The sequence below is a fragment of the Strix aluco genome, chromosome 7 (assembly GCF_031877795.1).
Source record: "Strix aluco isolate bStrAlu1 chromosome 7, bStrAlu1.hap1, whole genome shotgun sequence".
Classification (NCBI taxonomy): domain Eukaryota; kingdom Metazoa; phylum Chordata; class Aves; order Strigiformes; family Strigidae; genus Strix; species Strix aluco.
In genome coordinates, this window is record NC_133937.1 from 690,780 (window position 1) to 712,172 (window position 21,393).

Here is a 21,393-nt window from a genome sequence, read left to right on the forward strand (position 1 = left end):
GGGCAGAGTTTTTAGATTAAGAACAGCAGAATCCATAAGGTCCTTGGAGATGTCAAAGCAGTGAGACATGGGTTGACTTGATGATAAAGTATGTTGGTATCGTTGATAGACATGAAGATTTCCCCCCCACCCCCCCAATTTGCTTTGACGTGTTTGTTTTTACTTGCTTTAGAAAGGCTCTTTCTGGTGTTAGGGGAAGATGTCAGGGAGTTGCAGAGCTGTCCATTCCCATTATCATCCCTGGAATAGTTGGGCAGTGCTGGTCAGTGTGTGTGTACTGGTCACGTAATGCTTTGGAGACCAAAAGTCTTCTTTTTATGTCAGTGAGCAGAGGTATCAGAAGTTCAAGAGACCCAAGCTGTCGGTAGGCAGCAGAAAGGGAAGAACAGGAGAGGTGCTAACAGAGGTGCTAACAGGAACCCAGTGAGGTGGCTTTATCTGGAGGACCTCATCCTTGTGGCTTTGGATGGTGAATCACTTAAGTGTTATAAAAAGAGCTGAATCACTTTTGTGGCGTGGGTTATCACCTCCCTTTGAAACTTAGTTCAAGAATAAAGAGAGGGATTTAAGACAGCTGGACCTTCCTTCTCTGACCTCCGATGGTGTCAGGGTAGCCATTGCCACACTCCATTCGAGATCCAAAGATACGATGTGAAGCCAGGTGGTTGCTGGGCAGGGTGAGACCTGGTTCCTCACCTATTCAGATGATAGAGATACCATTCAGGGATGTCTCCAAGTGCAAGCTCAGGGTCACCGGTGAACTGGCAGCATTGTTACCCATGAGCTGAATTGCAGTCAGTGCCTTTGACTGAAGGAGGCAGTTTCATAGTTTCAGGCTTTTTGAAACGCTTTTCTTTGCCAAGCAGTGAATTTCCCATTGCTTATCCTACCAGATCCATTATTTGCCGATAACCTGATTTCATCCAAGCTGAGCCTGCTGTTCTCCCAAGCAATGAAGGATGATAAAGCTGTGTCATTCATGATACTGATCACTCAGGTCTTCCTTGTTTAGTCCAGGGATTGCATGATGGTGCTGAATAGGACCTACGTGTCGTCTTTGTTGGACTGCAAAGTTGGGGTCAAAATGGAAGAGGGTGTTGGGTGTGTCTGTCCAGCTAACCACAGTGCAGGGTTTCCCTTGGCCCCTGTTACTGCTTTCTGGCCTGAAAATTAGTTTTACCTTCAGGTGGAGACTGGAGTTTCTGTCTGGCTTCAGGGCAAGGCACTAGATTTGGTGTGAGGAGACTGGTGACAGCTGTCTTTGAGCATCCATACAGAATACTGTCCACGGCATCGGGTTGGGTTGGTTTCTCACCAGCAAGCAGGAGCAGGGTGGATGTGCAGCCCTTGGCTGGGGACTCCCGTCTGCCCAAGCCTTTTCCCGCAGACACCGCGGGGAGCTCGATGAGTCCAGGCACGCTGCCGAGGCAGAATTAACTTCTCTGGGAAGCATTCCCAGATGTTTTGGGAGAAGTACAATGCTGGTTTTTGGCCATGCTTGACATCTGATTCAGCCTGCACGCAGCTGCATGGGATTGAAAAAGCAGAGTGCTCACTACCTGCGTTAGGTGAGGATTGGATGACTGTAATAAAAATTGTCTTGGCCAGTAATAAGCTTAGAGGTTGTACTTGCTAGCTGGCTCATAATCACACACACGCACACACACACAAATCCTTTTGAGAAGGGAAAATATGAGGCTTTTTACATTTTTTTTAATATTACAGTACAGAGCACTTTGACACAGACTTTCCTAAGCTAAAATATGCTAAATTCAGCTAAAACAAGTAGGTTCATGTGTAATTTTAATGAAAATTAAAAATTCAGTGCTCAATAGAACACTGCTGCTTCTTCAGTCTCTTGAAATACAGTGCTGCTCAGTCTTTAATCTCCAGCATCCCTGTTTGTCTTTATACCAGGTTATAAAGTAAAGCAAGTTTGTGTCTGGTTATAAAAGCCAGGCACAAGTGCGAGATCTTTATTGGATCACCCTTCCAAGAGAAGAATTCCCATACAAAATGCAGAGGGAAACCAGTGCCCCAGTGGCATGGTGCCTTCCACTATTGAATTTCAGTCCATGGAGCTCCATTAATAATTTTTATCTCCCAGCTTTGTCCATGTTTACACCAAGAAGGGAAAGAAAAAAAATGAAATACTGTGTTTCAATAGCAGTGAGCACTTGAGCGCGACGTGCATTTACACTGTAATAGTTGAAGCTTTTCTGATAAATTAAGACACTCAAGTTGTTATTGATCTGGCACTGCAAAGTCATACTCCGCCGAGAGTGGAGCACTACAGTTTAATAACTCTGCCAAAAGCTATTAAAAATAAAAAAGATGGCCAATTTTGAGCTTCAAGAGAGCTCTGCTTGATAGAAATATTATTTTTTAAAAAAGTGAATGCTTCAAAATAGCAACAAATGAATGCCAGAACTTCCAGCTTGTGTTGCAACCCTTGTATTCCCCAAATGATTATACTTGTAAATAATGTAAAATCAACCAAAACCAACAGGGTCTGTAACCAGAAGGACACAAAGGGTTGATGTGGTTAAGGTCAGAAACTTCTGTAACTGTATTTGACCTTGATTTTTGTAATGCTGGCAGCAATTTGTCTTTGCTGAACTCTGTGTGAGCTCCAAATAGAGGTTGCTCCTGTCCTGGTGGATGTGCCGGATGGGGTTTAATTGTCATAGTCGTAGCTCTTTCCTTGTGATGTTATTAGCTGGTACGTAGCAGTGAGACTCCACGGGCCAGTTTTGGGGCTGGCTGTCCCTCCTGAGTCACAGCTGCAGCTCTTTACCCGCTGTGCTCTTGCTGGCTTTGCAGAACTGCATCGCGGTACCCCAGAATTGCATCTGCATGCTCTGTGTACAGCAGCGACTCGCTGGCAGTCCTCAGTGAATAAATCTCTTTGCAGCTACGGCTGCTTGCCTGGCGAGTGGCTTCCTGTGAAAACACCCTGTCCTGTAGCCAACGCAGCTCTGAATTTGTATTTTGGGGGTTTTGTTGCTGATGTGAATTGCTTCCTCTTCAATGCCGCTCGGGAAAGATGGTTCTCACTTGTTTCATTCATACAAGATATTTCTTCTCAAGCAGCCCTTTGTAATTACTACATGTGTGTGTCAGCTAATACTAACTTACTGCTTTTCATCTTAAAATGAAAATACTGTAACTTTATCCCCTGCCTTGAATAGAAAATTGGTGACCTCTCAAAGCTAATGGAGGGGTGTGGGGCATGAAATCCCTTTTAATGTCTTCAATACTAAATCTGCACAGGCTTTTGTATTCTAATCCTTATATTTCCTGTAATCTGCACCTTCATGGGTAATGTTAGTTGAGTTGCTCTTGTGTTTCTGACCTGTAAAGTGTGGGAATATTTGTAAAGTAATTAAGTATTCTCAGGTGTAAACTGATACTCTCACAAGTTTCAAAAGCATCCAGAAGAGAACAGTCATTTATTTTATTTACCTTTGCATATTTTGTTTGCATTGAGTGACCTCCTTATTTTTTTTCTTTTTTTTTTTTTTTTCTTTTTTCTTCTAGGTCTATAATTAGCAGAAGATTTTTCTGTATAGTTGGCACACTATACCTGTATCGGTGTATTACAATGTATGTGACTACACTCCCAGTACCTGGCATGCATTTCAAGTGTTCTCCAAAGGTAAACTTTTCTTGCTGCCTTTCCATATTTTAATGTGTGTGTTTGCCCCTTGTCCTGCTGTAACCAAAACTATGAGCAACGCTTTCTCAATAATTGTTACTAATTTGAAAATACCAGTTTGACATGATGGGGATGTCCTTCTGCAGATCATCAGCTTCCTTCTTGGTGAAGGTGTTGACGGTTGCTTCGGGGCAGTGTAGGCCTTCACACCCTTTCCGAAGTGCTAATCTATGCAATTTCTATATCATTTTCAACTAATTTGTACCATCAGCATTTTTCTGTCTCCACCGAAGCAGTCGAAGGTGTACAATCTGTGAAGGTGCCACATGTGACTCATTTATTTCTAAGCACTTCAGTGTGTCAAATCCAAGTATGATTTGTATTTGAAAATGGCCCAGAGAGACTTTTCTAAGGCTGTCTCCTTTGCAGCCATTTGTCCCTGCATGTATTTTTGCAATTGTGTTAGCACAAGGACTTGCCACTTCCTCCCTGATCTAGCACTGGCTCCTGTTTGTTGTTGACAAGGAATAAAATGGGCTTGCGAGAGCTGTGGCTGAAACCAGGCTACTGAGACAGAGGTGCTTAGGCAAGACCCTTGTAGTCAGCCTTGAGGGGTAATTCCCATGCTGGGGGTGGAGATGGGATGGGGGTGGTGGTGTTGCATCCACCTTGTATCACACAGGCACTGGTGTAAGCGTAGTCCTTACTGCAACGTGCTGTTTGTGGTAGGGAAATGCAGTTTAACACAGACTGGACTTTTGTGCTAGGGAACAAGGTTCACATTTTAGACACAAGTGCTTTTTCTCCGTAGTGGTTCATCTCTGTGCCCACCCTGGGGTTGTTTGTGCTATAGTTTGATCTAAGCAGGAGAAAGGGGGGAAAACCAGTAATTTCTGCATGTGCAGTTCAGTGGCTTTGTGTGCACAGCCGTTACTTAGATGACAGGTAGTAAAATCACTGGTTTACAGATAGTAAAATCCTGATTTGACTAGGTACACGTGCTGTCGCTGTTTCGGAGGATTGCTGGTGTGTATAAACAAAGACGAAATGCTTCGGTTCCTCAGGGAAGTAAAGCTAACCGTTTGTTTGACAAGGCAGAACGTTTGCCAAGCTACGTGTGGCTTTCTGAGGGACTGAGGTCTTTGGTAAAGAGAAGTGAGTGGGAGAGGAGTCAACATGGTATTTGATCAGTCAACCGTTATGAAATTAAAAAAGAAAGCACAGATATTTATGGGCTGAAGTAAGTCTGCCATTTTTTATAAATTTACAGTGTTGGCAAGTCTGTCTCATGGCTCAAAGACAAGCCTATGTTGTGCTCTTCTATTGCCCTGATAAGACTAAGCTTTCTTGAAAGCTATAAATATACTGGTGGGAAAAGAATAACCTCTCCACACCTTATTGAGTTATATGTGATTGTGAAGAGTGGGCTTTGGGGAGCATTATTTTAATATTTTGTAAGAAACTGTTAGCAAGAAGTGTTTAATTCCTGCGAAGACCCTGTTTAAATCTGTCAGAAAGTACTAATTTCTACTTCTTAAAGCAAGACTGAGCTTTAAAATAAAACAAAAACATGCCTATAACGGCCAGCCAGGAGGATCTATGTTTCCTTCTGACTGTTAAATGGTTACCATGGGTTTTAAAATCTCATAAAATGAGGTAAGGATCCAGCACCTGTGTAGTCACATGCATTCATCCATTAGTCTTGCTCCTTGGAGCTCAGATGGTTCCTGCTTCTCTTTGGGTCCTGGAGGTGCTGAGTACATCCTGGTCATGCTTGTCCCACAGCATGCACTTTCTTTGTGGGTTTCTTTAACATTTGGGCTTGTTTTAGAGCTGGGAGCAGCAAAAGCAGAGTCTTGGGACAGTACCAGCTGCCCCTCAGTCACCTGGAAGGAGAGAAAGAGGTGTCCTCACCAGAAGGACTTGATTTGCTTCAGTTTGACTTTCCTAAGGCAAACTGACACTTTTCCAGAAATGCCCTCTGAGCCAGCACCATGGGTTGGAGGCAGGTCAGAGCAAATCCGTCGGGTGTGGAGGAACATCCCCATCGCTCTCACGGATTGTGGGAGTTAAGGCCAGCACAGAAGTTTGGCACCGTGCTCTGACAAACACCATGTATGTTTCTTTCGAAACATGAAGTGGAAAGAAACGATTTTGAAGACTTTCCAAGTCAGGGTGGTGGGAGGCCTTAGAGTTTGGAGTGAGATACTCTCTTCTGTGTGTTGAGTCTGGGTTTCAGCAGCTGGATGTATGGCTTGGGCAGTTCATCCCGTTTTCTGTTGGATTATCATTAGGGCCTGTGCTATTATGAACAAGATGAATTAAATTAAGCTTGATTTATTTTAGAGTACATTGCCACTTGAACAGAAGGAAAAACAGATGTTTAGAGAACATGACAAAATTCTAGCTATAGCTGGAAATATTTTCAATTCTTTTTATTGGTGAAGCTGGATTTTTGAGACTATTATAGAAGTTGTAGGTTTTCCAAGAGTCATTATTCTGAACCTCACTGTATGTATGTGACATTCATATATATATATATACACACACACACATGCCCACTGTGTATCCCAGTGCAAGAATATAATGAATAAAAAGAGATCTGAACCCATTAGCTCTGCTTGAAGATTCCCACTAAAAATAATTTTCCTGCACAGCCACAAACATTAGCAAAGGCTGCCAAGAAAACCTGGGAGAAAGATTACGCGTTTACATGATAGCAGCAATAAGTACTTATAAATAACATTGAAAACTTTTGCTCAGCTGCCTGTTTTAGCAGAAGTGTAGCACTGTGAGTGTAGCCACTGGCAGGAGTTTAACAGCTTTTGGACCAGTTTTTTGCCTTGGTGTTACACTGAAAAGATGCCATGTTTTTCACTGCGACTTGACGTGACCTGGTGTAAAGGGTTTTTACACACATGTATACATAAACTAATATGTGTCTAAATAGAATTGCCTTTTTTTCCATGCCTTTTCAGTCTATATTGTGAGTGTAGGAAAAAACAGGAGTCCTTTGGGATATTGTGTTTATAGGGAAATTGTAATAATGTCCTAGATTCTTCATACATTGGATACTTCAAATAAAATAATATTTTAGACGAATGGATGGAGGTGCATATGGCCTGTGCTTACATGAGCACTAGCTATAATAGATGCAAAGCATCAATAAAAAAAATAAACTTATGTCTCAGATTTACTGATTAATTGATCTTGGGTATCAAAGCAAAAAGAGAGAATAACTGAAGGGCAAAGTTGCTGTCTAACACCATAACTCTGAAAGGTTAGCACTGATATTTTACTGTGCTTTTGTGTTTTACTCTTCCACCAGCTTTTTGGAGACTGGGAATCTCATCTGCGACGGATAATGAAATTGATTGCTGGCGGAGGATTGTCCATCACAGGATCCCACAACATGTGCGGCGACTATCTGTACAGCGGTCACACCGTCATATTAACTCTTACATACTTATTTATCAAAGAGTGTAAGTTCGTTACTGTTAATTTGGAGTTTCCTGTTGTATAATTCCTTGCTAATTGAAGAATTATTGTTGTGCTGATCGGTAAATACAATTAAATGCATGCTTTTTCAATTAAATAAAAATAATAGAACTATAAAGACTTAGAACTTACTGAAGAAGAAAACTTTGGAGACAAAATAAACCACTTCACCATGTAGATGTCTGAATTAAGCATTTTATTTCAAAAAAATTTTGTTTAGAATATGCTTGAAACCTTCATTGCACCCTGCTTGCTGAATGTTATTTCGACTATGTGTCTCCTAGTCTAGAGAGAGATGAATGCCATGCTAAATGCAAGGTTGCTCATTTTGCAAGAATCAGGCCTTAATGTATGCACTTACCTTTTATGAAAGGCAAGAGGGATGGATTGCCGTCTATATTGAATCAATATTGAAATACAAATCGGTTAATTTTACCAATCAGGGTATATTATATTGTTATGTATTGGGCCTGTTTCTCAATGACTTCATAACCTTTCGATTTTCCAAGGATCTCATTATCACTGAGTACAATTTCAAGTTAAACCTTAAGGGAATGATACTTATTTTGTGATGCCCACAATCCTGCTCTTAATGCACTACCCACCCAGGGTTGTGGTCCACATCCTCTGCTAATTACAGCGATTACACTGATAACATTACACTTTGAAATAATCACTGCTTGTGCTTCTTTCCAGATTCCCCACGACGACTCTGGTGGTATCACTGGCTTTGCTGGGCACTCAGCATGGTTGGGATGTTCTGCATCCTCCTTGCTCATGACCACTACACTGTGGACGTGGTGGTGGCTTACTACATCACTACAAGACTTTTCTGGTGGTATCACACAATGGCCAACCAGCAAGTGAGTTTCTCCCAGTCTTCGGATCCGCGTCAGTCCCCTTGCTGTCGCGCGGGGGTGGGTGAACATCCACTCTTTGCCTTAAGCCTTTCTGCAGGAGGAGGAGTGGACTCACCCGTGTCTGGTGGAGCATCCCTCTCTTCCCCGCCTCACACTGGCAGAAAAGAAAGAGGCGTCATTGGTCGGGTTCACCTTGAGTCTTGACCACAAAAATACCTGAAGGTCTGCCCAGGGCAGACAGGCAGGCCTCTCCGTGCTTCTGCCGTGTAACCTCAGTTTTTGCAGTCTTTCTGAATTTGGGCCAGTTGGCCTGTTTTGTGATAGCAGAGCAAACTGTTTAGGTGTGGTGAGGTTTGTTTGCCTTGGGTATTTTTTTTTTTTTATTTGTTGAAGCCAGCTGGGTTTTCCTTGTATCCTGTGGCTTGTGCCCTTTAGTTAGATGACAGGTCTCTTGAAGAATAGTATGAGGCCGCATTACAAATGAAGCAGTCTTTCAAAGTGTTTCCAAGTGGTGGAAAGTTCCCCTGACCAAGGGAAATGTTCTCCTTTTGGAGGGTAGTGCAGTGGAGAACAGGCTGCTCCTGTCCTAAGGCCCGTGTCTGGGAAGGTGTGGAAATTAGGGTGATAAGGGAAATGCTGAGAACAAGGAGCTGCTTAGGAGGAGACGCAGCACGTGATGGGAGAGAGCAAAGCAGAGTTTGTAACACTCAACCAGAGAGCTGCAGTAATGATTCAAAGGTTGAAGGAAGAAGTTTAAATGATGTTTCATATCATTCTCGTTGTTCTTCCTTTCCTGCCAGTGAGCTAGATCAATAAGAGACAAGCTTACAATGCTGCGCAATGTGTGAGAAAACGCACGAGTCTGTTATCCATGGGAAAGACCTAGTGAGTTAAGAGAAACTTACTCTTAGGTCTGTAACAGGAAATTGGTGTCCAAATATTCTCTGTGCAACATGGAGAAATATTTTGCTTATCTGTTGCATATGACTCCAGTTAATTATGTTTAAGAAAGACCTAGCATGATGATAAGAAACTAGTTAATATTGTGATGGTACAGATTTTTAGATCATATCAAGGTCTTCTAGCTACCATGTCATATTATTCCAGTGGCTTTGGTGCTGCTTGAAGCAATACACCCCAGTCAAGCCCTGTGGTATGTTTTTACCACCAAATGCCTGATTGCAAAGAACGCACTTTGATTTTCAGTCAGTTTGAGAACCACTGTGTTCGATAGCAATCTGTGCCCAGACTTCGTAACTCTTGTCATGCACCACCAGATTGACTTCCACGCTTTGAATTTGCTCCTGGCCTCTGTCAAAACAACGGTGCTGAGTGGCTGTGCTTCCAAGCTGGCAGCTACTGAAGTTAGGATTACCTTGAGTGCTAATGACATCTTGCTTCAGAAAAGCCCTTTGTCTCGCTGTATGGGAAAGTGCCTGTTTTGCTGCATGGTGTGACTCAGAAGATGGCTTAACGTTGCTTCCCTAAGCTGCTGAGATGTTGGGAAATGCCGATCCCTGGATCCTTACCTGAGCACATGTTTGTGTGCTAGTCTCTCTTCCTGGTGCTGCTGTGCATGCAGAGGGCTGTGGCTTGTGTCTGACCTTAAAATTAAAAGCAAAAGCCCCCTAGGGCTTAAGTGGATTTATTTTACATGTGATTTTTATGACATGGGAAGAAAGCTTAGCATACAAGCCTTATGCTTGCACTTTCTGGTGGGCTGATACAACGCTTCCCTGCTCTGGTGTTGAAAAGATGCAGCAGGGTAGTTGGATAACTGCCCTGGTGCCTGCCCACTCCTTGTGTCTGGGCTGTGGCTTGCTCATGGCTAGGAGAAGAAAAAGGGGGGGTGGGAGAGCGTGTGGAGGGCAGGGCAGGGTTTGTTACCTCCTCTGGATGGGCTGAGGCATGCCTTGCTCTTGTAGGCACACAGCCAGGCTCTGAAGTGATTCTTGAGCTACGTGTAATTTCAGAGCTACTTAGGGAAACAGCTGTGCTTTGGGTTGGGTTCTTTTTTCACTCCCAAAGTATAGACTGATCTTTTGGGCCATTCATTCTTTTCCTGTGGGACCGCTGAACAGCTGAGGGCTTGGAAACAAGGGTGAGCCTCACTTGGGAGCAGCGTTTTGTGTGTTTGTACAGGGGGGCTACGGAAAAGTAGCTTGGCTCCTCTTGATCGTTGTCCATGCAGATCTGTTTGGGAAGTGTTTCTAGATATCAAGAGATTTTTGGAAGCAGCTGTAAGCAAGACGCCCCTGATGAATGGTAGCAAGCGACGTGCAGTGAAGTCGTGCAAGTCAGTGACGTGCTCCTTTGTAATTCTCTTTTTTTCTGATTATCTTTGTGCAGGTGCTAAAAGAAGCTTCCCAAACTAACCTCCTTGCAAGGGTCTGGTGGTACAAGCCCTTCCAGTACTTTGAAAAGAATGTCCAAGGAATTGTACCTCGCTCCTACCACTGGCCCTTCCCCTGGCCAGTGCTGCACCGGGGCAGGCAGGTGAAATACAGCCGCCTGGTGAATGACACGTAACAACGTGTCGACGGACAAAATGGGGGGGAAAGGACCTGTCCCAAGTGCTAAGAACTCCGTACGAGAAGATGCCATAAAAAAAATATCAACTGCTCCCTAACCCTTTCTTTTAACGGTTCCCTTGACTTAACCTATTCAGTTACCTGGTAAGCACTGTGATCTTTTTTTCTCTCCAAAGGATCTGCGTTGGACAACAATAAAGAAAATTTAACTTATCATGCACTGTTATACATTTCTTGTTAATAGATTTGGGATTTACATTTACCCATCACCATGTTCCTTTGTATATGATGCGACAGCATAAATGAAAGCTTTTATATCATAAGTTCTGGTCTTTCCAGTCACATCTGGGAATAAAGCATATTATTTTCTTGGGAAAACATACTTTTCATATCTCTTGCCCCAAAGATTGGGCTGTAAGCCATTTTCTAAGCAAATGACTATATGAAGGTTTCTAATACCTGCCTTGGGTAAAATCGAGAAATCTTTCTACCTGTTGCACCGCGCTACGAATAAGATGATAGACACAGGAAGGTTTGGCAATCTTGATTTTGTAGAATCTGCAGTGACTGTGTCAAAAAGGGAAAAAAAAAAAAAAAAAAAAAGAAAAAAGAAAAAAAAAAAGAAAAAAAATTGTAAAGTGATTTTCTAAGTATTTCCTAACTTTATTTTTCAAAATGTGTATGAAAATTAAATTTAAAAAGATTTTTACATGTCAGAGAATAGAGAGTTAAAATTTAAAGAAAATGCTTCTTGGGAGAGAGAGATTTGTCTATGTTTCTAGTGCCTTTCTTGTCTTGATTGTATGGTCAGTAGGCAGTCTTAAATGTTTTTATTTAAAATAAAGTATTCCATGAAAGCAGAATTATATATACTGTATAATTACTAATTTTTGCATTTATAGCTAAATTAAACTGGAAATTTGCTTATAATGTTGAAATTGCCATGTGTAGGGAAAAAAAAACCAAATAAAAAGGGTCCGATCTTGCTCACACATTGTGGGCAGGTCAAACTAAAAGGTATCACTTTATTGTCTACTTGGTAGCTGTATTTTAAAAAGAAAAACAGCCATGAATTCCTGTTTTTTAAGAATTTTACAAATGATCACTGAGTGAACTACGAATGGTTTCTCCATCCCGTATTGAAATGTTGTTGAAAAACAACAAAGATAATCTATTTCTTTAAAATATTTGTGCAGAAACTGCATGTAATTATAAGTTTCACTCCTACCATACATACTGTATGTTTGGGGAAGTATTCTATCCTAAACTTGCCAATGTGCAGAACAAAATAGTTTTTTTAAAGAATGAAGAAGAGAAAATATATATATAAATATATATATATCCATTCTGTATTTTACGTGAAGCAGAGTTATCTTCTGTAGGGTTTTTGTGTATTCACAAGGTGATATTTGTATTGTAAAACAACAATGGTGAAGGAAAATAAAAAGGCTTTTGAAAAATGTAGTTTCCTTTATCTTTTTAATGTTAAGTTTAAATTTAAAGCTGGGTTTATTCTTCCAAACCTTGCCTTTAATTTTATGTGTTATTGCACTGTAGGCCATCAAATTTGGACTGTATGGAAACTGCATTGATTTCGAATTGCTGTTTGCGTTGGGCAAAACAGTGCCTTATCTGAAATAAATGCTATGCAATAGATTCTGATCGTGCGGGAGCCGGGAGCGGATAGGAGAAGCCTTCCTGGGAGCCATCACCAGGGCTTGAAAAATCTACCACAAAACTGCTGGGACGGAGGGCGTTGCAGGGTAAACATCCGTGACCCCAGGATCTATCAGTCCTGTCACTTAAACGACCAAAAAAAAAAAAAAAAGTGAAATTTCTGTGAGTATGTGGTGGTGAAAGTGTCATTTATTTCTTCTTTTCTTTTTTTGGGGGGGGGATGGTTTGTCTCTACTTCTCTGCCCTGTTCCTCAGCCTTGGCCAAAAACTTCCTTGAAGGATTGATGAGGTGTTACTGCTGCTGCTTTGCCTCGCTGTTGCTTGGGATGCTGAACAGGAGGAACCTGTTTCTTATCAGTGCTCTCTCCCTGGGAGGGAGGGGGTTTCTTCGTGCCCCATGCTTCTTGGCAAAACCCTTTGCAACAGTGTTTGCAGAGCTGTCTTGCGAATTTTAGGGATCAGCTCTGCATGCTTTACCTTCAATTCACAGTATGATCTTTGCAGCGATGTGGTTGAAAGCTGATTTTTAAAAAAAGGAAACCCACCCCGAGATGATTGCTTGAGAGAATTCACGCTCCCAGATGTAAATGAACAAGTAGATTTTTCAAGACCTGGCATCACGCACATCAAAACCATTGACATAAGTAAATGTATGGATATATGCACATGACATTAAATGAAATCTGCTGAATTCTGCATTGTAGTGTCTGACTTACTGCATGGACCTGGCCTAAACATGGTTTTGTTTTTGTCACAGCAGAGCTGTGCTTTGGCAGAGCATGCTGTCTTGAGAAATAAGTCTGGGCAAGCAGGGACATGGAGCTCAGCAGTGTGGCGTTGCTCGGGGGTCTGCCTAGGCTGCAAGAGGGGACCTGGGGGATAGACACAGGGCAAAATTGTTGTGTGTCAGTGTTAACTCCAGACTGTAGCGCTTTGTGCTGCCTTGTTCTCCTCCTCCCCTGCGAGTACCCGCTCGGCAGCACCAGCTCTGTACGATGGGTGATGGCTTGTGATGGCGCTAACGCTGCAGGGCTGGGCGCGGGGAGTGCAGCTGCTGGTTGGTTAGCATTGTGCTAAGGACTGGGGATCCCCAATTTCCCACCTTCAGCTATGTTTTCCCCCAAACCACGCAGGTATGGTACATCGACAGCGATTCTTTGGCCTTCGCTTTCTGGAGAAGTGTAGCCCAGGGGTGATGGCTGTCTCCTGGCGGCTTTGAACACCCATGCTTGACTTTAGAACTTTATGTTTCTGGGGTGAGATCTTTGGGCAACTTCCAGGGGCCCAAATAGAGGCTGAAGCACTGGGTATGTTGTCCCCTTGCCCCGGGGCACGGGTGCGCTGTGTGCAGCTGCCTTGGGTAGTGAAGCTGGTGCTGCTTGGGTGCACGTGGACCTTTACCACCGATGCCCGTCAGAGAGGTGAGCGCAGCCAACTCGTGCCAGCGTGGAGCGTGAAGTCAGTGAGAGAGCTGAAATCCGGTGGTGGTGCTGCCTTGATGAAAGCAAAGGGAGCCTATGGCTTTTCCCACGTTGTGCCAGTAAAACCATCTTCTCTTGCCTTGTGCCTGAACATCGAGTGGTTTAGTTTGAGGGCAGCTGTAGGAGGGCAGACAGGAGCCTGGTTTGTGTGTGGAGTGGTAAACCTTAACATGTCCAGCTCGGGTTCCAGGAGGCTGAAATTTGAAAGGAGGATCTCCACCAGAAAAGGCTGGAAAAGGACAGCTTAAGGTGGAGAAGGACCTGGCAATTGTGTGAGTCCTGCACAAATTTTGATGTCACTGAGATTCATCTCGATTTAGCTTTTAGTCCTTCCAAGTAGGGAAAGTTTTAAGACTTAAAATACAGGGATGGGAGGTTTTTGAGAAGCACAGGTCAAGCAAGGACAAGGATCCCTTTGCTTTTCTGTACTCTGAAAAGAGAAATAACCCTCATCAACCTCCCTGCTTCTGCTTTTCTTAAAGGGGCAGCTCAGTGTATTGCCCCTTGGCTTATCCTTCTGGCGCTGGGGTATCAGAGTGCTCCCTGAAGACAAGCCACCATGAGTTCCTGTTTCAGCAGCTTTTCCTATCCAGTTCAGTGGATATTGGCAGCAGATACTTGCTGGAAGGACTTACAGCTTCTTTTTGGCCGTTCAGTAAGAACTCCTTCCACAGCCAGGCCACCAGATTAGAGATGAACCCTTTGTGTCACGCAGCGTGGTGTTCCCACGCACCTCCTCTGTGATCTGGCAGGAACACACATCTTCCTTGTAGAAAATTAACATAGATTTTCCAGCACTGGCGCATCCTCTTAATGTCATTTCTGCCACTGGTTGTCCGTGTGCGCTGTAGGCTTGGCAGGGAAATGGGCGAGCACCAGCGTTTGGACATGACCCCCTCTGCACATCTGCTCTGCCGCCTTGTTTAAATAACTAAGCACTTCTCTAGCAAGGTTTGGGAGCCGGCGGGAATCCCCCAACTTGTCTGCAGATGGTTTTCAGCAGCAGCCTCTTGGCCCTGGTGGTTACTCTTGCTGGCAGATGACGTGTGGGCACGGGTGTTCGTAGAGCAGCCCACCTTGTTAATTTTCTGCCCAATATTGGCCCAGAAAAAGCCATCGGGAGTTAGCTTGGGAAGGATCTACCCAATTTGCTGTTTTCCAGTCTCCAAGCCTGGGGATGGGGAGGTTTTCCCAGCCTCGTGCCAGAGCTCGTCTGCTTCGCACATGCTGCTTGGCTCTTCCTCAGAGCGGTGCTTTCCCTGTGCTCTCCCACATCCCAGGGCAGCGCCGTGCCCGTGGGGCTGCTGCTGTGCATGTTTGAGCAAAACATCCATCCCAGGCCCAGCAACGCCGCTGATAAATGCTGGTTTGGATGCAAACAAAGATGATGTCACCAAAGTGTTTGCTTTCCAACAAATGCTTCCAAATGCGTGCAGCTGCCTTGTGATCTTGTTGCAGGTTGGTGAAGGGGGAAAGGGTGAATGGGTCAGCTTGGGGGAGTGTGCTTTGACCAGGAGACAATGAGCTGAAGCCAAAAATTGGCTGCTGTAGGGTTTCTTCTGATGTCTCCTACACTCCTAAACACCAAAAGTGTTGCCATTGTAGACTTAGAGATCTCTTAACCAATTTTGCTCTCAAAAGACCTGTCAAAACAAGAATGTCTCCCTTGATCACCCCTCTGTGATGATGGGGACGATCTTCAGGTAGTGCCATGGGGTTCAGACGCTTTGGAATTGATCCCACCCCATCTAACACGATGGGGGCAGCTTGCTGCAGGAGCTTTCCTGCAGGGTACCTTCACCCCCTGGAAGGGTCAAATCAACTCATCCAACCCTTGCTTTGGCCCACGCTTTAACACATCTCCCTCCCCAGGCTTTGCAAAGCAGCTGCAGAGCCCAAGGGTCCCTCCTTTGGACCCATGATGATGCTCTGGGTGACTTTTGGCTGACGTCCTCCCTAACTCAACTAATAATTGTTTCTGCTTGGGCTTCACCACTGGTCGCTGCTGCTGCAGCACGCGCCAGTCACAGCATAGTGTTATCATAACCGCTGATTTTCATTTTCCCTGGGAGAAAGATACACTGCCAGACAAGTTATTTGAGCAATCCTTTGTTTTGGGATAATTTTGGTTCATCTCAGCTTCTTGCAGGGGAAGAAGGTTGGGCACTATGAGTCTGAGCTGCGAGTCTGAGTGCAGAACAGGGTATTTGCTGCCCGGCCGGGTGGTTTTGGCTCAGGCAGACTTCTGCTGGGTAAGAGAGCCTTGGCTCTTCCTCCAAGGTGATTTTTTAATTTTTTTTTCCATTTAATATTTTATAGGCTTAAAGGAAAGCAGGGTGGGCAAGGAGCCCAGGTTGTTACCCGTTTCTTTGCACTGATGTCTCCCCCTTGGCTAGAGGATGCAGCTCTGTACCTTCCAGCAGTGAGAGAGACTCTGGTTTATTATTTTTTAGCCCTTCAGTGTACTTCCACACACTGCCTGCATTTTGACAGAGTGATTGAAACATACCTTCCCATTTCATCTGGCAGCCATATTAATTTTTTTTTTTTTTTTGTTAAATCTACAATTACCTTTTTGGCAGAGATTTTGATACTTGCTCCAGTGCCCTCCTTGTTGTTCGGTTTAGGGAAAAGAAAATGTGGCGCTTTTCCACTTCTATTCATTTCTAACCCCTGTTCATCCCATGGAAGGGATGACCTGCCGGTGCCTTGTCATGTGACCTCGTCATGACGTCCTCCTGTATTTTAGCTCATGGGAAACCTCAGCCAGGCTAGGGGAGAAGAAAGGGGGATGCTTCAGTTTTGAAAGCAGTAATGTGGAGTATGAGACAGGGAATGTGTGTTTGGCCTTTTGCTGCTGCTTTAGATGACTGGTGGCAAAATATTTTCCATTTGTGGTGAAGCTTTAACCCATCTGCATTTAATCTGTGGGTAGATTTAAGGCACGTGATCTGGGGAATTTTGGGGTGTTCCCATGTCTGAACATCAACTGAGTATTAGACAGCAGCAGGTTGTCCAGAAGGGCAGGAGGGTCCTTGCTCATACTGCATCCCAGGACAACATTTTGATAATGTTTGGTAGATACCCCTTCAGTTCAGCTATCACTCAGAGATCTGTGAGTGACTTTTGAGTTCAGAAACCATAACTGTTCCAGTTTTGCTGCCTTTGCATAAGCCATCCTCCCTGTTCAAGCTCCTCCTCCTAAGTTCTCCGTGCGTGCTCCCAGCCATGTTGTCCAGCAGGAAAGTCACTGTTTACCACCACAAATAGGTCTGATGCTGCTACCAGGAGCAGCTTTCAGCTATGCCATGGACCCGCAGCATTTCCACAGCACAGCATGCTGTCTCCTGATTGCTGCAAGGACCCCAATGCCGCATCCTGCAGAGCTGTTGGTGTCTGTCCTGGAAAATATCTTCACCCCCCAACTGACTATTTAGCACTTGTGTAAGGATGGGTGCTTGAAGCCCTCAAGGGACACCGGGTAGCCCAGTGCTAGGACTGCAGCAGGGTTTTGTTGTACAGCTCTTGATGGGCCTCCTCTTCTGTTTTTTTGTCCCTTTGGCATCACTTTTATCCTCCTATTGCTTCCCCATTGAAGTTTTAGGTTTTACCTGTACCCACAGAAAGGCATCCTGAGCTTAACTGATATATTTAGAGCTGGCTTTAGCCATGTTTTCTTGTGTTGCTCAAGCCCACGCTCAGACAGCTCCTGTGAGCAGGCAAGAGGCATGCCCACAGCCAAAGGTCCTGTTGAACCCAATGGGATGAGCTCTCCCAGTTCGGGGGTGGCAGATTTGACTTTACCAGAAGAGTGAGAGATTTCACAAAGCCATTGAAGGCAGCTGCACTAATACCCACCCGGACTGGCAACCTGTCCACCATGCTCAAGTTTTCCAAATAAATACTTGAAGAGCTTGAAGCCCAACCTAAATCTTGGTGAAACACCTGAATTGCTGCATTAGCTGCTGGAGGCAGAAGATGCTACAGAAGGAAATCACTGCATGTCCCAGGTGTGGGGCAACCAACAAGAGAGCTTGAGAGAGATCTTGTGCTACTGCTTGGTGCTTCTGGGTCAGTCTGTGTGCCAGCCTGGTCATGGGGCTGTACTTGAGCATGACCATCATATCCATGACTTCAGCCCTTCACCCAACAGAGCTGCCTGCTGCTGCGTGGAGCAGGCGTGTGAGCATTTTGACCTGGAAAGATGGGGAAGAAAATCCAGGTGATACTGCTTGGATCACCCCCAGGTGTGTCCTTGCCAAAGCTCCGTGCAGAAAAGTTATCTCCTGCCATCAGGATCCTCCTGCACCCATGTAAAAAGGACTTTGGCTATTCTTTATTAAATAAACAACATTATCTAAGAGGCCTCATAATTGCTTTCTCTTCCTCACATCCAGGATCCCAGGCTTTGGTGAACATCTTGGGTCCGTACAAGCAACATGTCCATGTTGAGATGATGGTTGTTCCAATTTTCTGCTCAGGAACTGGCCATGGTTTAGCAAATAGGCTTGAATCAAGGTTTTTGTCCTCCAGGTGACAATGGCTGCGACATGCCTGACCTCGTTGGAGAATGCTACACTGCTACAGGCTATCTGCAGTGGTTTCCCAGGAAAAAAAGAGATTTGCTCCTCAGAAATTACAGGGTTGATGCAGCTGGTGGCAGTGACTGCAGAAATCCAGCTAGATGTTCTGGTTTCATAAATGGCGGCACAAAATATTCCAGCATAATAAAGAAAAGCCTGGTCAACACAGTGCTTTTCTTCTGTTTGTTTTGGTTTTGGTTTTGTTTGTTTGTTTTTTGTTTAGTCTTTTTTTTAAAAGAGGAAATGTCAGTCTCTTCATTACCCATCCACCCTTTTGATACTCCCCAGCAGAGGCAAACAAAAATTCAGCCTATTTACGCAGCAGATCTGTCCTCTTCCCAGCTCTCTGTGTGCAGTGAGTTGGTACACCAGCTGGTGGGTCTCTTCTGGACTCCTTTGTTTATAAGTTTAATTAACAGAAAGGCAGCAGAACAGGTGTGAATCTCCAGGAAGGTCTTTTGAAGAAGACATTCAAGAACTCCCACACCTTGTCCAGTAGACAAAGGTGTATGAGGCAGCTGCATTTTGCAAGCACAAAGCAGTGCGTCGTTCACCCCAAACACAGGACTGGACTTGCTGGTAGAAAATGAAGTTTAAATTATAATGCAAATGAGCGTGTGTTTTAGCTTTGGGCCATTCATACTGAGATGTCTCTGGTGGGTCAGCCAAAACTGTTGGGCATGGAAAAATGAGATGGTTGGGTTGCTGTCCCCGTGACGATGAGCCACGTCAGAAAGGCAGAGATCCTTTAGGGAAGGGTTTTGTTTTCCTGCCTTGGTGAAGGCAGTCATTCCTGCAATCCTCACTGCTCAAAGCATGACTTTTATGTACTATTTTTAACAGATGAAGTTTTTCCTGCTTGTTTGGCTTAGATAGGACGTGACAAACACATTCCTGGTGGGAACAAATTGCCTCCTGTTGCGATTGTATCTTGCATTCCTGCCTGGCCCCTGGAAGCCTCCTGCATCTCTGTGGGTTAGCCCAAAACAGCTGTTGTGAGGAGCATTGCGGCTTTGGATGAATGTCTACTGCCTGTCAAATGCAGGTGAAGCTGCTCTGAGCCTCCATTTGGAAGAAACTCAGGCAAGAGCGAGTATTAAAACTGGAACAAACTGCACTGTGAGACCACGTGAAGGACCATGAAAATGAGAGGGGAGGAAAAGAAAAACCGCCAGAGTTTAGGCTATTTCCCTTGAGTGGAGTGGGCGACAGTGAAGCAGTGCTGATGGAGCATCACATCCTTCCCCTCCGCGGTCTGTGGGAAAGCTGGTGTTATGATAAATTCAGGGTTAAAATAAGGATTGAGAGAAAAGGAAGGAAAGCAAAGGGACAGAATGGATGAATAAAAACTCTGATTATTTAGCCTCTTCTGTGACCTGCTTAAATTTGAGTTTTCTGTGGGAAGAGCACCTGGAAGGCCAAGGACAGGTGGGAAGTCCTTGGTGCCTCTTTGGTGATTTCCCCATTGCCATTCCTGCCTGCCAACTTTGGAAGACCAGAATGGAGGGATTGTTTCAGAAGGTTTATGGAGAAGATTGTGGTCTCCTATGCATTTATAAGGGAAGAGCTTGGTTTTATATGGTCCAGCTTTGATGGCTTCGCAAAGTGAGCTCTCTGAGAGACCAGGAAATGCTGGTTTTGTGCAGGCTGGTTTTAAAGTGAAATGTGGATGCTGGAGGAAAGGGTCAGTTCTCTGAAATGATCTGGCCTTGCTCTGGAGGGGTGAGAAACTAAAAAATGAGTGGAAAGGGAAACAAATGCTTTATTGGTTTACATTTTAAAGCAAATTTGCTTAATTTTGATTTTGTTCAGAAGGTTCATATATAGAGGTGGTTTGATTCCTCTTCCTAAATTATTTGGAAGCACAACCTTTACTGCAAAGGAAATGTACATTTGTAAATCTGTGTTTACTGGGTTTCCTTCTCTCAGCTTTGCCTTAGTGCTTCAGTAGATCCGTTAATCGTGAGTGGCTTTAGAAGTTTTTCTTTTTTAATCAAGGGTACATATCATGGTTTGACCTCAGAGGGCACCTGAGCAGCTGCTCGCTCCCCCCTTTCCTCCAGTGCTGGGAAGGCAAAAATAAAGCAAAAGGCTCTGGAATCAAGATAAGGACAGAGAGGGATGATTCACCCATTATGGTCATGGGCAAAAGTCAGCCTCATTAGGGGAAGAAAAAAAGAACATAAACTTAATACAGACACTAACAACAACAACACTTAACAGACAGAGTAGGACAGTGAGAAGCATTACCACATCTTAAAAACACCTTCCCCGCACCCCTCCCTTCTTCCCAGGCCCAGTTTCACTCCCGATATCTCTACCTCCTCTCTCCCCGTGGCACAGGGGGAAGGGAATGGGGGTGCGGTCAGTCCTGCTGCTTCCTCCTCCTCAGTGGGGGGAACTTCTGGCATTTCTCCCCTGCTCCAGCATAGTCCCCCTCTAATGGGACACAGTCCTCCACAAACCAGCTCTAACAGGAACCACTCCTGCGGGCGTGCAGGTCACCCCCGCATGCTGCAATCCTCCCTGTGCTGAACTACAACAGTGGGGGCTTCTTCCCATGGGGTCCTGGCCTCCTTCGGGTGCAGTCACCTGCTTTGGCAGGGGGCCCCCCACAGGCCACCGGTTGGCATCTGCTCCACTGGTGACCTCCATGGGTGGCAGGGAGGGGTAGACCTGCCGACTCACCACGGGATACAGGGGAGTCTCTTCTCCAGCTCACCTCCCCCCTTCTCCTCCTTCCTTCCACTGACCTCAGTGTTCACATAGGTGTCCTCCTCACAACTCCTACTCACCAGTCCCACACCTCCTCCCAGGTTCCCCGTCTTAAACACGTTATCACAGAGGTGCAGCCACCATCGCTAATTGGCTCAGCCTTGGCCAGAGGTGGGTTTGACTTGGAGCTGGGGGAGCTTTGAGAAGCTTCTCACAGAGGCCACTGCTGTAGCCCCTCCCCTGCTACCAAAAACCCCCACTAGTCTCTCAAACCCAGGACAGTACATTGACAAAATATTTTTAACTTTCCAAATGTATGAAAAGTTTTTAAGAAAGGAAAAATAGCATCATTTTATCCTCTGAGATCTCTTTATGTGGTTTACCTGCACA

The 21,393-nt window shown here is 44.7% G+C and overlaps 1 protein-coding gene across 17 annotated transcripts in view; it reads left to right on the top strand.

Moving 5' to 3' along the window:
- SGMS1 (sphingomyelin synthase 1) overlaps nucleotides 1–12,915 on the top strand; it is a 101,167-nt gene extending 88,252 nt beyond the window's left edge. For all 17 annotated transcript variants that reach the window (XM_074830152.1, XM_074830150.1, XM_074830158.1 and 14 more), the window contains 4 exons: nucleotides 3,541–3,658; nucleotides 6,987–7,140; nucleotides 7,853–8,019; nucleotides 10,366–12,915. In XM_074830152.1, coding sequence (XP_074686253.1) covers nucleotides 3,541–3,658; nucleotides 6,987–7,140; nucleotides 7,853–8,019; nucleotides 10,366–10,545 — 619 coding nt within the window. In that variant the 3' untranslated portion in view covers nucleotides 10,546–12,915. The remainder of the gene's footprint in view (nucleotides 1–3,540; nucleotides 3,659–6,986; nucleotides 7,141–7,852; nucleotides 8,020–10,365) is intronic.
- The last annotated feature ends 8,478 nt before the right edge of the window (nucleotides 12,916–21,393 follow it).